We start from the raw sequence: 14,104 nt of genomic DNA, 5'->3' as shown, positions 1-14,104 counted from the left end.
AACAATCTTTCATTTCAAATTCAAGATCTTGTTTGTGCAGTATTAAAAAAAAGGAAAAAGATTTGGTGGCCTGTGCACCGAACCTACGATAATGATTAAAATAGCCTAGACGTGAGGGTAATTGTTGAATATAAATACACAGTTAAGATTTTTAGTTGAATTGACTAGTGTAACAATCTTTCAAAAAACATGCACAATACACAAAATGCACGGTTCGAAAAGACTAACGGACAAATAACGTATTGATTGAGGTCAATTAAATCCGAACGGAGGCAGTAGCATGGATGTGGCTAGCTAGGTAGAGTGTCGATCGATCGTTGCCCGTGCCTTCCTGCAGTCGCCCATCACCGGGATCTATCGAGACTCCAGATGCCCGTGTTCCACACGTAGACTTGATGCACCCGCCCCAGAAACAGACTAGCTACCTGCAGCCAGCTAGCCTTTCTTCTGCATCGATGCAACTAGCTAGTCGGTCGATCGTCGAACCCCCGGTGTCGCCTTATATACGCATGAGATCAGTGCAGCAGGCAGCAGCTAGCTACCTAGCCACCTTGTAGAATCTCCACATTGTGCATTGGAGCAAGGTTTAGATGAATCGACAAATGTGTGGGCGTGCATATGTTCTTCTCGCCCTTGTCGGATGCTGCTGCCTGCTTGGCCTGCCTCTGGCTGACGCTGCCGTCGTCGAACACACATTCCACGTACGTACGACCAATCTCTTACATGCATATGCATCCTATCCTATATATGGGATCGATGCTATTCAGTCAAGCTTCATCTGCTCAGATATCTAGTAGCATGCATTCAGCGTCTGTAACTACTAACCTGCATGCATATACATGGTATCATAGTGGCAAAATTGAGTGAAGGATCACTGGCCTTGAAACTGGGTGGGCTAGAATCAAACTTCAAATGTTAAATGAACTTACCTTTAGGCAAAGGTATAAGGAAAAGGCATGTGTGTTCAGCCACCAAAAGTATCTCTCTGAACCAAACGTGAATATCAAACAGGAGCCTAAACCTGCCCAAAGTTAGACAATGCAAAAGTAAACCCAAATTACACGGCGTGAACGTGTCAGAAATTTTGGCGGTAGATTATTTGGCACTTCCTCCTTTTCGAATTATAATATGTTTTGGATATTTCAACATAAAGTACTTATGGACAAAGAAAAGTAAATAGGCACACTGAAATGCGTTAACTCCTGGCTGGTTGATTGCTTCGTTAATTTCAAAGCCGGGCTCACTTCGAGCCTTCCGTCTAAAAAAAATGCGTCAAGATACGAAAAAGATAATCCGACAGCTTATTTTGAAACTGAATCATCTAACTGACCGTATACCCGTATACCCGCATGCATATGCCTGATTGGATCGGTACGGTGTACTGCATGCAGGTGGGAAACCTGACGGTCAATCGGCTGGGACAGCGCCAGGTGATCACGGCGGTCAACGGGCAGTTTCCGGGACCCAAGGTGGAGGCTCGCGACGGCGACACCGTCGTGGTGCACGTCGTGAACTACTCCCCCTACAACATCACCATCCACTGGCATGGCGTCCTGCAGCGCCTCTCCGGCTGGGCCGACGGCCCCAGCATGGTGTCGCAGTGCCCAATCCGCACAGGCGGCGCCGCCTACACCTACCGCTTCAACATCACCGGCCAGGAAGGCACGCTCTGGTGGCACGCCCACGTCTCCTTCCTCCGCGCCACCGTCTACGGCGCCCTCCTCATCCGCCCCGGCCCCGACAAGCCGCACTACCCCTTCCCCACGCCGCACGGCGAGGCAACCCTCCTCTTCGGCGAGTGGTGGAACGCCAGCGTCGTCGACGTCGAGAGGCAGGCCATGCTCACCGGCGGCGCGCCCAACAACTCCGTCGCGCTTACCATCAACGGCATGACCGGTGGCTACGAGCTGGCTGTGCGGCACGGCAAGACCTACCTGCTCCGCCTCATCAACGCTGCGCTCAATTACCAGCTCTTCTTCAAGGTTGCAGGACACGCCTTCACTGTCGTCGCCGCCGACGCCTGCTACACCGACCCCTACGACACGGACGTCGTCGTCCTGGCGCCAGGCCAGACGGTGGACGCTCTGATGTACGCTAACTCCACTCCGGGGCGATACTACATGGCCGCCCAGGTGTACCAGAGCCTAGCCAATGCCACCTACACCGCCGCCACCACGGCGCTCCTCCGGTACGAGCATCACGATGCAGCCGCAGAAGCTGCTCTGACTCTGAGTAGGACTAAGATCGTAATGCCGATCATGCCGGCGTTCAACGACAGCGAGACGGCGCAAGGCTTCTACGGCAGCCTGACCGGGCTGCTTCCGGACGGCAAGCCGACGGTGCCCCTGCACGTGGACACGCGGATGCTGGTCACCTACGGTCTGGGCGTTATGCCGTGCATGCCGGCGCAGACGCTGTGCAACCGGACGCGGGGCTCCGTGGCGGCCAGCATGAACAACGTGTCGTTCCAGCTCCCCACGACCATGTCGCTGCTGGAGGCGCACGCGAGGGGCAACGTCGACGGCGTGTACACCCGCGACTTCCCCGACAGGCCGCCGGTGGTGTTCAACTTCACGAGCGCCTCGGCGAGCAGCAACAGGAGCGTGATGCTGACCTCAAAGGGCACCAAGGTGAAGACGCTGCGTTTCAACACGACGGTGGAGGTGGTGCTCCAGAACACGGCCATCCTCGGGTCGGAGAACCACCCGCTGCACCTGCACGGCTTCAACTTCTACGTCCTCGCGCAGGGCATCGGCAACTTCCACGCGCGCTCGCCCACGCGCTCCCCCTACAATCTCGTCAACCCGCAGCAGCGCAACACCGTCGCCGTGCCGGCCGGAGGATGGGCGGTCATCCGCTTCACGGCCGACAACCCAGGCGTATGGGTCATGCACTGTCACCTGGACGCTCATTTGCCCTTCGGGCTAGCCATGGCGTTCGAGGTGGACGACGGCCCAACCCCAGACACCGTTCTTCCCCCACCCCCGCCCGATTACCCCCAGTGTTAGGTGATCGATTCATTTTTCATGTCTAGTGATCAACCAGATTCTGCAGCACGCCGCTCTCCATTGAGGAGATGTTGTCAAGGTAGTCAGAATACTGATTCTATCATTATTATACGATTCTACATATAAATTGATTGAATGGATTCTATGATTCTAGTTTAGGGGTCGTTTGGTAACCATAAATGAAATGCTAGTGCCTGGGTTGGTCTCTTTTTTTTTTAGAACTAGCAAGGTGGCCCTCGCAATGCGAGGGCACCACCTTTAGTTTTTTTTGAAATGTAAGAGAATCCTCTTTAGTATGTCAAAACATATCCCTATTATTATATATATGTTAGCTAAAAAGTAAGAAATTTAATTCTACTTTTATTTGATACTTTTACCTCCCTTTCATTGTTGCAAAAATATACGAAATTTTCAGTTATTGTTAAAGAATATGGACAATCTGCAGTCTGCAACTTTGAACATTTGTTCAATTATTATTAGAGAAATATGGACAATCTGCAACTTTGAACATTAGTTCAATTATCAATAAAGAAATATGGATATACCTCTTATATCAAATCTATCTATGTTAGTTTTATTTTATGTTTTAGAAATATATTTTACACATCAATAACAACAACATATCTTTATTTTCCAATGGATGCAATATTATGTTTAAATTTTTTTTAAACTCACTCCTCAATCCAATCATCCTGCACTTCGCTCACTTGATTTGTACATAGTTCTCACGTCTTAATCGGTCGCCATGTTTTATACATGATTGCAAATTCCAGTGGCATGTTGTGTTATGTTTTATTATGGAAAAGAAAAGAAACCAACAAAACTTCCTCGCAAAAAAATATAAATTTTAAAAATAGTGTATCTAATCATATCATAGGGAAACCACAAGAACACTCCTTTCACGTAAATATTTCTCGAATGGTTATACTCAAAGCAAAGTTTATTCAACTATATTACTTTATAGAAATATGTTTTAATATTGATGGCCCTAAAACATAACAATCTAGATTCATAGGAAATTTCCAGAGCTTGCAATTTTATGATGACTTTGAAATTATTTAAAATTAAATTTGTAGCATACCTTTTTTTGTTCTACAGCGATTTAGCGATAGAGAGACTATTATATAGTTTGCTTTGCAAGGAGTGTCTCTGGCATCACCGTTCTTTCGACGACTTAGTTCCTACTCGGCCACTCCCTTAAGCTAATAACTCGACCCATTTTAAAAAAACTGCTAGGTTAATTAAATTTTAGAACTTATATTTTCATACATCCTCTGTCCTGAATTGCACGGTGCAGAATTATCTAGATTCACATGTATTTATACCATACAATATACTTAGATACATGTGTATATAGAAAAATATGCACCAACTAATTCAGAACATCTGAAGTATATTGTACTATACTCCTCCATCCAAAATAACTGATTCCACTTTGTCTAGATATGATTGTATCCATCTGTATTTTTAGTGTGTATATACATCTATATCCCTATCTATAAAAAACTGAGTCACTTATTTTAGAGCGAAGAAAGTATAATTATCCTAGTTGATATTGCTATATATGCAAATCAGTCTAACCTTAGAGCCTCTCAATATATATTTGTTTCAGCCAGGCTGTCACCATGGCGTACATACTACTATACTCTTATTTGATGACTCGCATGCATAAGCAAAAGTATCATTTGACGTATCAATCAGTTAATTCAGTTTGGTGTTTTTCTTTTCCATGGCGCATGCACATCCCTATATAGCTCCTGATTTGTAGCTAAATTGAATCTGTAGATTTCAAAGCCTTTTTAGGTACGACTTGACATGGATGATGCAATTCAAATAAATAAAAAAACCGATCAGCTTCTGGCCGGGCAACTTGCTTTACACACAGTATGCAATCAGAACTCTAGTTAGCGTCTTTTTTAGAGAAAACTCTAGCTAGTTTTATAGAACATGGACTCCTACGGTTTGATTCCTAAATAACCTGCTGAAATATTTAACGTACAATAATTTTATTAGACATATAGAGTCTTAGGAATCTACGTTTGATCTAAACAATGGCATAATTAAATCGCCTTTTTTGCAAATCAAAACTGCTCAAATTTTCTCTTATTTTCCTTCGCAATCGATTCATACTATTTCTAATATAGAATGTGTCAAACATACATCTACGTAACAAATAGGCTTTTATTAAATCCTTACAAAAAAATTTTAGATCTAACTGTCAATATAATTTAGATGATGTGGATTAACCTTGTGCCTCAAAAATATCTCTTATATTCACGGCATGCGTTATGAGACTTCCTCAGGCTGATAGCTGACCGTGAGTTTATTTATTTCTGCAGGTTGTGATATTTCTGCGGCACCATGAAACTAAACCGTTTATAAATCTGAACAGTGGATCGGAAAATCTTGATTGTGTATTGTATATGACTTCCCAATACAAGTGCATGTATTCTGCGTCTAAACGATGGATCAAGCTTGATTATCCTACATGCCTAGGAGAGCCGTGTGTCTCTTAAAGTATCCAAACCGCACTGATCCTGCCTATATTGTTCGTTCAATCAAACTTTCATCCGACGTGAATAAGCTGATTGATCTTCACGTGACTGTTTTCTTTTTCTGCTTTTTATATTGCTTGCAGCGTGTTGACGTCAAACACGTTGTATCACTACTAAATCTTCACCGTTTATATGCTAGTTTTAGGGCGATAAATCTTCACATTATTTTAGTAGTTGAATAATAATAGGTAGATAGATTTTCTGTCCTACGGATGGTGTGCATAAGCGCCAAACATGACATGTCATGTATGTCCAATATGCGCTCGCACATGTTACGTAAAATCTTTAAATCTTAGCCATTGGATTACAGATCTAACCGCTAAAATAATTCTAATGATGTGGATTAACCTCGTGTCTCTATTTTACATCTCTGTATTTTGCTTTTAGTATATAATAGATTGTGAAATTATTTCGGGCCTGTTAGGTTCGTCGTACCATTTTTTTCTCATATGTGGATATCTTCTCCCTAAAGCCATGATGGTCCGGGCCAAGTGCAAAATCATGTTCTGTATCCAGTTGGATGCCAACAAGGCCACACATGGTGGGAGAAAAAAAACGTAGGACGTTTTGGTCGGCAGTTTTAGGCTAAGAGGAACATCCCATAGCAAGAACACATAAGAAGCACATCACATAACAAGAAGCACATCGAAATAGCACAAGAAGCACATCGAAATAGCACACACATAACATAAGTACTCGAATATAACATAAGACGGTACTACGTAGTTCAGGACAAGACGTTACGAACCAAGTTCAGGGTACGAGCATAAGTACCAAGTTCAGGACATAGACGCTAACAACAAGTTCAGGACATAGACGTTAACATATTTCACTCCTCTATCATTCCAAGAGTAGGATCATGCTCTGGGCACTTCTTCACGATCTCAGTCATGGAAGAGTCAAATATGGTAACCATGTAGGCATCGTTCTTGAGCGTCGTGCCTTGAAGGTCAAGAAGTAGTCGATCTTGATTTCGTGAGAGATACCAAAACCAGCCGAGTCTTGATCCATGGATTTTTTTTTTCCTTCGACTTCTATCACCTTGATCATCCATGAGCTATCGATGTTGGTCTTCAGCACAATGGTCCTGGGACACTGCCAATGTACTGCCAGGAATAGGCAACAGTTCGAGGCCAGGTGACATGACGATCTAGGCGAAATAGCTTGGACCCACATTGTCATGGAAGTACCCCACCTTCATAGCCCCCCTCGTCCTCTTGCGGGCACGGGTTTTTGCAGCTGCATTGGAGCTCCCTTGTCCCACGTTAGGGACACCAGCAGCAGCCATGGAGCACTGCCACAAAAAACAACCCAATTGTAGAACATAAGTTGAAGCCAAACTTGATCATGTTGTTTTAAGCACACAATTGAAACCCAAGTTGGAGCCTCATATCCGTGACCTGGCCGCATGAATGATCCTTTCCGACCAAAAGCAATGTTCAGGATTTAGTAATTGAACAATGCTCAAGGTCAGAAAGTATCATCCGACAACCATGGGAGGTCACAATCTAATCATCGGCCTATAAGATGAGCACAAAAAATAACAATCATAGTAAGGCCTCATACAATAGTCACATTTCATGGAACTAGCCATACATAACCACAAAGCATTGGTAAGCGAACCTAGTACACTGCAAACACTCTTGTTAGCAGAAATGTACATGGTTCGCTAACCACTGCCATGGGATTTTGCCATGGTATAATCATTGGCCAATGCACATTATGCAAAAAATCTGCCTCATTTCATAAAAGTGGCTATAATGAACTTAGGGATGGAGTAAGTGAACCTTGTACATTTCTGCTAACACTTAAGGTTCACTAATCCCTTCCCTAGGTTTATTCCATGGTATAATCATTGACATGTACATAAACAAATGCAAGGACATGCAAACAATCTGCCTCATATAAATGGAGGGAACAGATGATCTACTGATCCGAGGGCATGATCAAGAATCCTTTAGGATCATAGTGCTAGGTTCAGTAAAACATCCATTCCCTCTGCTAGATCAAATCATCGGCATGAACAGTAGAAACGCTACATGATATATATAGCGAGGGTTCCTCCATCTCTCCCCAAGAACAAATAGAACTACTCACACATGGAGGCAAACAACATCATCATGATTATATGAATGGAGTACAAGGGATCAAAGAAGTAAACATGTAAAGCCTCACTTGGTTTTGGGATCACAACGAGATGAAAGTGAATGTTGATGGCGATGGTGATGGTGATGGTGACAGTGATGATGATGATGAAGATGACAATGAAGCCTCCAAGATCCAAGCAACGGTGGCGATGGATTCTCTCCGTGAGCCCCCCTCTAGATCCCTTCCGGAGTGAGCTTTATTTGTTCCATGTCTTCGATCCGATCAGACGGGGTGAAAGTATTTGATGAGACGAAGCCACCGACACATGGTACGGTCATCCAGTGCGGGCGGGGATGACCGTACGACAGGTCGTTAAAGCTTTTGTGATCAACCCTTCGCGAATTTGACATTTGGCTTGTCCCCCACGTGTGTGGATAAATGTTTGGAAGGTATATATTGACTCCAACAACCATATTACTGCCAAAATGACCCTTTAATTGATTTCTTCATTTACCTCTTGATTTACGGGATCCTGGTAAATAAAGCAAAAAGGTGCACGCGAGCGCAGTAAAATGCCAAAATCGTATTACTAATAATGTAAAAAAATCTTCAAGCAAAACACTACACAATTTGCACTCGTCATTCACCTCACACCTAGAAACTCCTTAGAAGTCGCGAAGCGAGTGACAGAAGACATTGGACCATGCTCCTCCTATGAATCAAACACCGCAATGTCGATGATGCTACCACCAGTACCGTGGGGTGAGGAATGCTCCTCCTTCAAATCAGACGGTGTGTGGTCGATGTAAGAGAGAGTGGATTCGCAGGGAGGCAGCCAACGGGAAGATTATGCAAGCCGGTTTATAGGCGATGGTAAACATCGCGAACATTATGAGAGTTCACATTTTGGCTGAAGTCAAGAAAGGGGAAGATATTTAGTCTGAAAGATCTGCGACCACACTACACATGACCAATGTTTTAGACCCTTATGAGATGGCGCGAACAAACAACAACACTCAAGATATGCAAATTGTAGAAAATATATTCCACATGATTTCCAAATGAAAAATCGTTGCGATGATCTTCATTTACCTCTTTCTTCTATGGCCGTGTGCGATGTATTACTCGCATTCTACAACTACATTTTTTGTGCCATGTGCACTCAGAGGAGCACATCGATGGGAAGACTATGCGAGGCGGTTTATAAGCGACGGTAAACGGCGTGAACATTATGAGAGTTCACAATTTGGCTGAAATAAAAAGGGGATGATATTTAGTCTGAAAGATGCGACAACACTATACACCAATGTTTTAGACCCTCCTGAGATGGCGCGAGCAAAAGGAGACACTCGAGATATGCCAATCTTAGGAAATATATTTCACGTGTTTGCCAAATGCAAAATCGGTGTGATTATCTTCACTTACCTGTTTCTTCTATGGCCGTGTGTGATGTATTACTCGCATTCTGTAATTGTTCTTTTTTGTGCGATGTGCACTCGAAGGAGCAGTTGTGTTGCAGGCACACGTTTGACTTTTTGGCCTGTACCGCACACCCTTTTCGTGTGCGATGGAGATACTTAAAAGACTAGATTTGTACTAGTGTATTTTTTTTTTCGAAATGGAGGCATAAGCCCCAGCCTCTGCATCGATTGATGCATGCAGCTTTTATTTTATTATTGAAGTAGCAAACTTAGTTTTACAAAAGATTACATTATGGGTCGCACAGGGTCGATACATGTATCAACCATCTAAACAAAGAGTATGACAAAAGATGCATAGGCACTAATATGCTAGGCGAAAATCAAAATGCCAGCTACACTGGCTGTACTAGTTGCTAGGCGAAAATCATTCTTATTAACATCCTTAAGCCAATTTCCAAACATATTATTAATACTAGTTGGGGATGTAGTATTGAAAGCAATATACACAATACGCAAAACTATTTTGGCCAGAGGACACGTGATGAATAAATGTTGAATGGTCTCCTCATGATCACAGAAACAACATTTTTTATTGCCATGCCAATTACGTTTTACGAGATTATCTTTTGTAAGAATTACTTTCTTGAACAAAAACCACATAAAATCCTGATTTTTAGTGGTACTTTCATCTTCCAAATATACTTTCTTAAAAAATTGGTATGGTCATTCATGTGGTCTAAATACAAAGATTTGACAGTAAAAGTTCCAGATGGCGTCAAGCCCCATACAAAGACATCCGGTATAGTAGAGAGATTAATCTCCATTAAGCGAGATACTAAGTGAATCCATTTTGTTTCTCTATTCCCGGTCAAATTTTCTCCTAAAAGTGATGTTTAGTGACGTTTGAGACATAACATTAGCAACAGAAACTTGTTTTCGATTTACTATGTTATAAAGCGAAGGATATTGGCGAGAAAGAGGAGAATTACCCAGCCATGTATCTTCCCAAAACCGGGTGTCCTCACCATTCCCTACCCGAAAAGAACCTCGCTCAAAAAAATCATCTTTTATTTTGATAAGGCCCTTCCAAAAGGGGGAGTCAACGGCCTTTGCCTTTACTTGAGACAAAGATTTGAAATGAAGGTATTTATTATGAATTAGTTCCTGCCACATACCTTGTTCAGTCAAGAGTTTAAAGAGCCATTTACTCAGTAAACACTTGTTTTTAATATCGAGAACCTCCACCCCCAAACCCCCCTGATCCTTTGGCCTACAAATGATACTCCATCTAGTAAGTATGTACTTCTTCTTATGGCCATCGCTTTGCCAAAAAAATCTTAACCTAAAGAAATCCAATCTTTTCCGTACCCCTTTGGGTATTTCAAAGAAGGAGAGCATGAACATCGGTAAACTTGTTAATACCGAGTTAACGAGGACTAGTCCGTCGGCATACGAGAGTAGTTTACCAACCCGACTCGCGAGTTTTCTCTCAAATCGATCCTCTATCGGCTTCCATTCCCCATTATTTAACCTCCTAAAATGGCTCGGTATTCCTAAATACTTGAAAGGGAATTTTCCATCCTCACACCCAAATAAATTAATATAGTCGTCCTATACTTTTTTAGCATTACCAAAGCAAAAAAACTTCGCTCTTGTGGAAGTTTATCTTCAGCCCCAAAAGTTGTTCAAAAATGCATAAGATCAATTTCATATTTAGCGCTTTCTCCAAGTTATGCTCCATAAAAATGATGGTATCATCGGCATACTGAAGAATAGAAACACCTCCCTCAACTAGATGAGGAATGAGGCCATCTATTTGACCGTCTTCCTTTGCCCTCGCTATCAAAATTGCTAACATATCTGCAGTGATATTAAATAGAAAAGGTGATAGAGGATCACCTTGCCTTAATCCCTTCTTTGTTTGAAAATAGTGACCTATGTCATCGTTCACCTTTATACCCACACTTCCCTTACTAATAAAATGTTCAATCCATTGACACCACTTTGGATCAAAATCTTTCATATGCATTACTTGTTGCAAGAATGGCCACTGAACTTTACCATAGGCTTTTTCGAAATCAATTTTCAACAAAACTCCATCCATTTTCTTCCTGTGAAGTTCATGGATTGTCTCGTGCAACACCAAGACCCCTTCTAAAATATGTCTACCCGGCATGAATGCCGTTTGGGTTGGTCGAATAACTTTTTCCGCCACCTAAGTTACTCTATTTGTCCCTACCTTGGTAAAGATTTTAAAACTAACATTTAATAAGAAAATAGGCCTGTATTGTTAGATTTGTATGGTATTTTCTTTCTTAGGCAGCAAGATAATAGTACCGTAATTTATATGAAAAAGTGGTAGTTCCCCTTGTTGGAATTTGACGAACATATTCATCAAGTCCACTTTTATTATTTCCCAGAAAGTTTGATAGAACTCAGCCGGGAAGCCATCTGGTCCCGGTGCTTTGTTCTTTTTCATTTGCATAATCGCCTCACATACCTCCTTTTCTGTAAAGTCGGCAATGCGGATGGCATTCACTTCTGATGAGATTTGCGGAATATCATTTATTGTTGTTTCGACCATACTGAAATTATTTTGAGCGGGCGCCCCAAACAAACCCCTATAAAAATCGGTTATATAATGCTTTATATTTTCTTGCCCTATAATTGTTCCCTCATCTTGCTCTAATTGAAAGATTTTCTTTCTTCTATGTTTACCGTTTGCTAGAAGATGAAAATATTTTGTATTAGCACCTCCCTCTTGAATGTATTTTGTACTAGTTTTTTTTTCGAGGTTGTATTTTGTACTAGTGTATGAAGATGTGATTTCTTAGTTAGGAGTGAGTTTCATCTTCTCTCCTCATCAATTATACACCACATGAAAATAATTCTGATACAGAGTGCTAAGAACCGATCGCAATGTGAAGCATTGGGAGAGGTCTGGCAAGCATGACTAACAGTTTGGAGGGAGACTAGTACATCCATGCAAACAAAGCACACGACATATATTAGAGTCTGGTAGTAGTACACACGTGAGAGGAGCTGGACCTCATTTTGACTTGCTAAGCTAAACACAAACTCTAACATAATAGCGAGTTTTCAGTAAATTAGTTAAGCTGATGATCGATCGGTCGACCATCTCCTCCATCCAGTGAAATAACGATGAAGCATGCCACATACTATGTGGTAGCTAGCTGTTCGTATTATTTATATATCACATGTCATCACTTTTCGCTTTGCTGCTAGTGCTAGTAGTAGAGGGAACCTGTAAGAAGACAAAGAAGTGACCGATTAGTCAAAATGAAAGTGTCGACTTGCCCGCACAAAAAGAAAATGAAAGTGCCGACCGAGATAGACCGAGCCAGGGAGGGAAATGGACCGACCTTGCCACCAGTCACCCCGGGTGGCTGCCGAGGCGTCGCCGTCGTCCTTGTTCTTGGGCGGCGGTGCGGCAGCGCCGGCCGGATACTGCCTCTGAGATTCAGCAGCCGGATAGAAGTCCCGGGCGCCGTAGTTGACGGAGGAGGAGCCGTAGTAAGGCGACTCCGGTGAACCACCGTGCTTGGTCGTCTGCTGTTGCTGCCGCCCTGCCGACGATGATTTACTCCCAACTGCTCCTGCTGCTCGACGTGAAGCATCTTTTCCAGCCGCCTGCCATCATCAGCATATATGCGCATAAGTAGAGATGGAAGACGAATTAATTAACCACATATCTCAAACACAATACTCCCTCTAATATATATACATGCACGCATTGTGGTAGTGTGGCTATATATACCTATATAGCATTTGTAGCCTTGTAGGTCGTGTATGAGAGGTAGATGCATGCATTTGGCATATAAAGAAGGGATAGGATACGAAATAAACAGATTAGTCCATATATGATTTAGGCGAGTGTGTGATGTAAAATAAACAAAAATGTCTATGTCATGCATGAAGCGATATGCATTATCTATATGCTATATCCATAGTCCATATATAGTGACAACATGCATGCTGACTGATTTGCTTATGTCATGCCTGCTAGGATAGCTAGCTCAGGGAGCCAGGAAACTCCCTATGGCTGATGAACTACTCAACGAAGAAGCTGAGGAACAGACGCAGAAGTGCAGAACTAACTTAGAAAGAAGCAAGGAATAATTTACAGACGTACAGGTGATGGGTTTGGGAAGACGGTGCTGAAGTAGCCGGCGGAGGAGGGGGAGGCGGCGCCGTCCTTGGGGCCGAAGAGGTCGTCGACGATGGAAGAGCTCCCGTTCGCAGCGGCAGCAGCCTTCTTCTTCCCGTCCATACCTGTAAGAGGCTTGGCTAGCTGAAGCTAGGAGGAGGTGAGTGCGTAGATGGAATAGATTTGGCTACCACTCTCTCGCTCTCTCGCTCTAGCTGAGAGTTTGTTGGTGTCGGTTTGAGTTGGTGTGGTTCTACATGTTGCCGCCCGCCCGGCCTTATAAAGGCGGAGCGCGGCCGACTTGGGACTTGACACCGACGACCGACGGTAGCTAGCTACTGGAGTACAGTGCACAGGGAAGCTAGGTCGGTCACATGCGTCTCTATCTGAAATCAAGTGAGCTTGGAGGATGTGACACATGCACGCCTCAAAAGCGTCCGATTTAGATGAGATAATTGTTCATGGATTCATTTCACAATGGATATATATTTGGTCTCAAGGTGACAAGTGCATACTACATCAGAGAGAAACTAGCTGGTTAGTAGATAGATGTGCTAGCTTAGCTAGTGGATAAGTGGCGTGCGGGGCCCACGTGATCCACCATGCTTCTTTCCCTGCTTTGGTTCCGTCGACCAAGCCGCGGACGACGATCGATGCCGATCTGAGACAGACAGATACCCGTGACTGGCTCCCTCCAACATAACGGCCTTTGCCCATGCACCAACTGCCGGTCTTTGTCATCTCACCGTCTTTTGCTATCCATCGCTACTTTTTTTCTGCACACGTACATGTACATGACATGTGTAGCGAGGTAGATATATGCGTGCACATGCCACCGGTCGGCCGCCATATCCATCCATCCAT

The 14,104-nt window shown here is 43.4% G+C and overlaps 2 protein-coding genes across 2 annotated transcripts; one reads left to right on the top strand and one right to left on the bottom strand.

The window, feature by feature from the left end:
- Positions 1-559: 559 nt before the first annotated feature.
- On the top strand, positions 560-3,008 carry LOC124679376 (laccase-14-like). The gene is made up of 2 exons (XM_047215148.1): positions 560-701; positions 1,392-3,008. The coding sequence occupies exons 1-2, from the start codon at positions 591-593 to the stop codon at positions 3,006-3,008; spliced, it is 1,728 nt and encodes a 575-aa protein (XP_047071104.1). The 5' UTR covers positions 560-590.
- Positions 3,009-12,096: 9,088 nt separating this feature from the next.
- Positions 12,097-13,476, bottom strand: LOC124678451. The gene is made up of 3 exons (XM_047214343.1): positions 13,226-13,476; positions 12,456-12,723; positions 12,097-12,337 (listed from the first exon to the last, which is right to left on the bottom strand). Exons 1-3 carry the CDS (start codon positions 13,361-13,363, stop codon positions 12,321-12,323), a joined length of 423 nt encoding a protein of 140 aa, XP_047070299.1. The 5' UTR covers positions 13,364-13,476; the 3' UTR covers positions 12,097-12,320.
- Between the last annotated feature and the right edge of the window lie 628 nt (positions 13,477-14,104).

Source organism: Lolium rigidum, chromosome 7, assembly GCF_022539505.1.
Source record: "Lolium rigidum isolate FL_2022 chromosome 7, APGP_CSIRO_Lrig_0.1, whole genome shotgun sequence".
In the NCBI taxonomy this organism is placed as follows: Eukaryota; Viridiplantae; Streptophyta; class Magnoliopsida; order Poales; family Poaceae; genus Lolium; species Lolium rigidum.
This window is presented reverse-complemented; position numbering and strand designations above follow the sequence as displayed.

Coding starts and splice junctions, on each gene's coding strand:
- LOC124679376 (XM_047215148.1), top strand. CDS start 591: ATGAATCGACAAATGTGTGGGCGTGCATATGTTCTTCTCGCCCTTGTC. Junction 702..1,391: donor TCGTCGAACACACATTCCAC/GTACGTACGACC, acceptor TACTGCATGCAG/GTGGGAAACCTGACGGTCAA.
- LOC124678451 (XM_047214343.1), bottom strand. CDS start 13,363: ATGGACGGGAAGAAGAAGGCTGCTGCCGCTGCGAACGGGAGCTCTTCC. Junction 12,724..13,225: donor TCTTCCCAAACCCATCACCT/GTACGTCTGTAA, acceptor TGATGATGGCAG/GCGGCTGGAAAAGATGCTTC.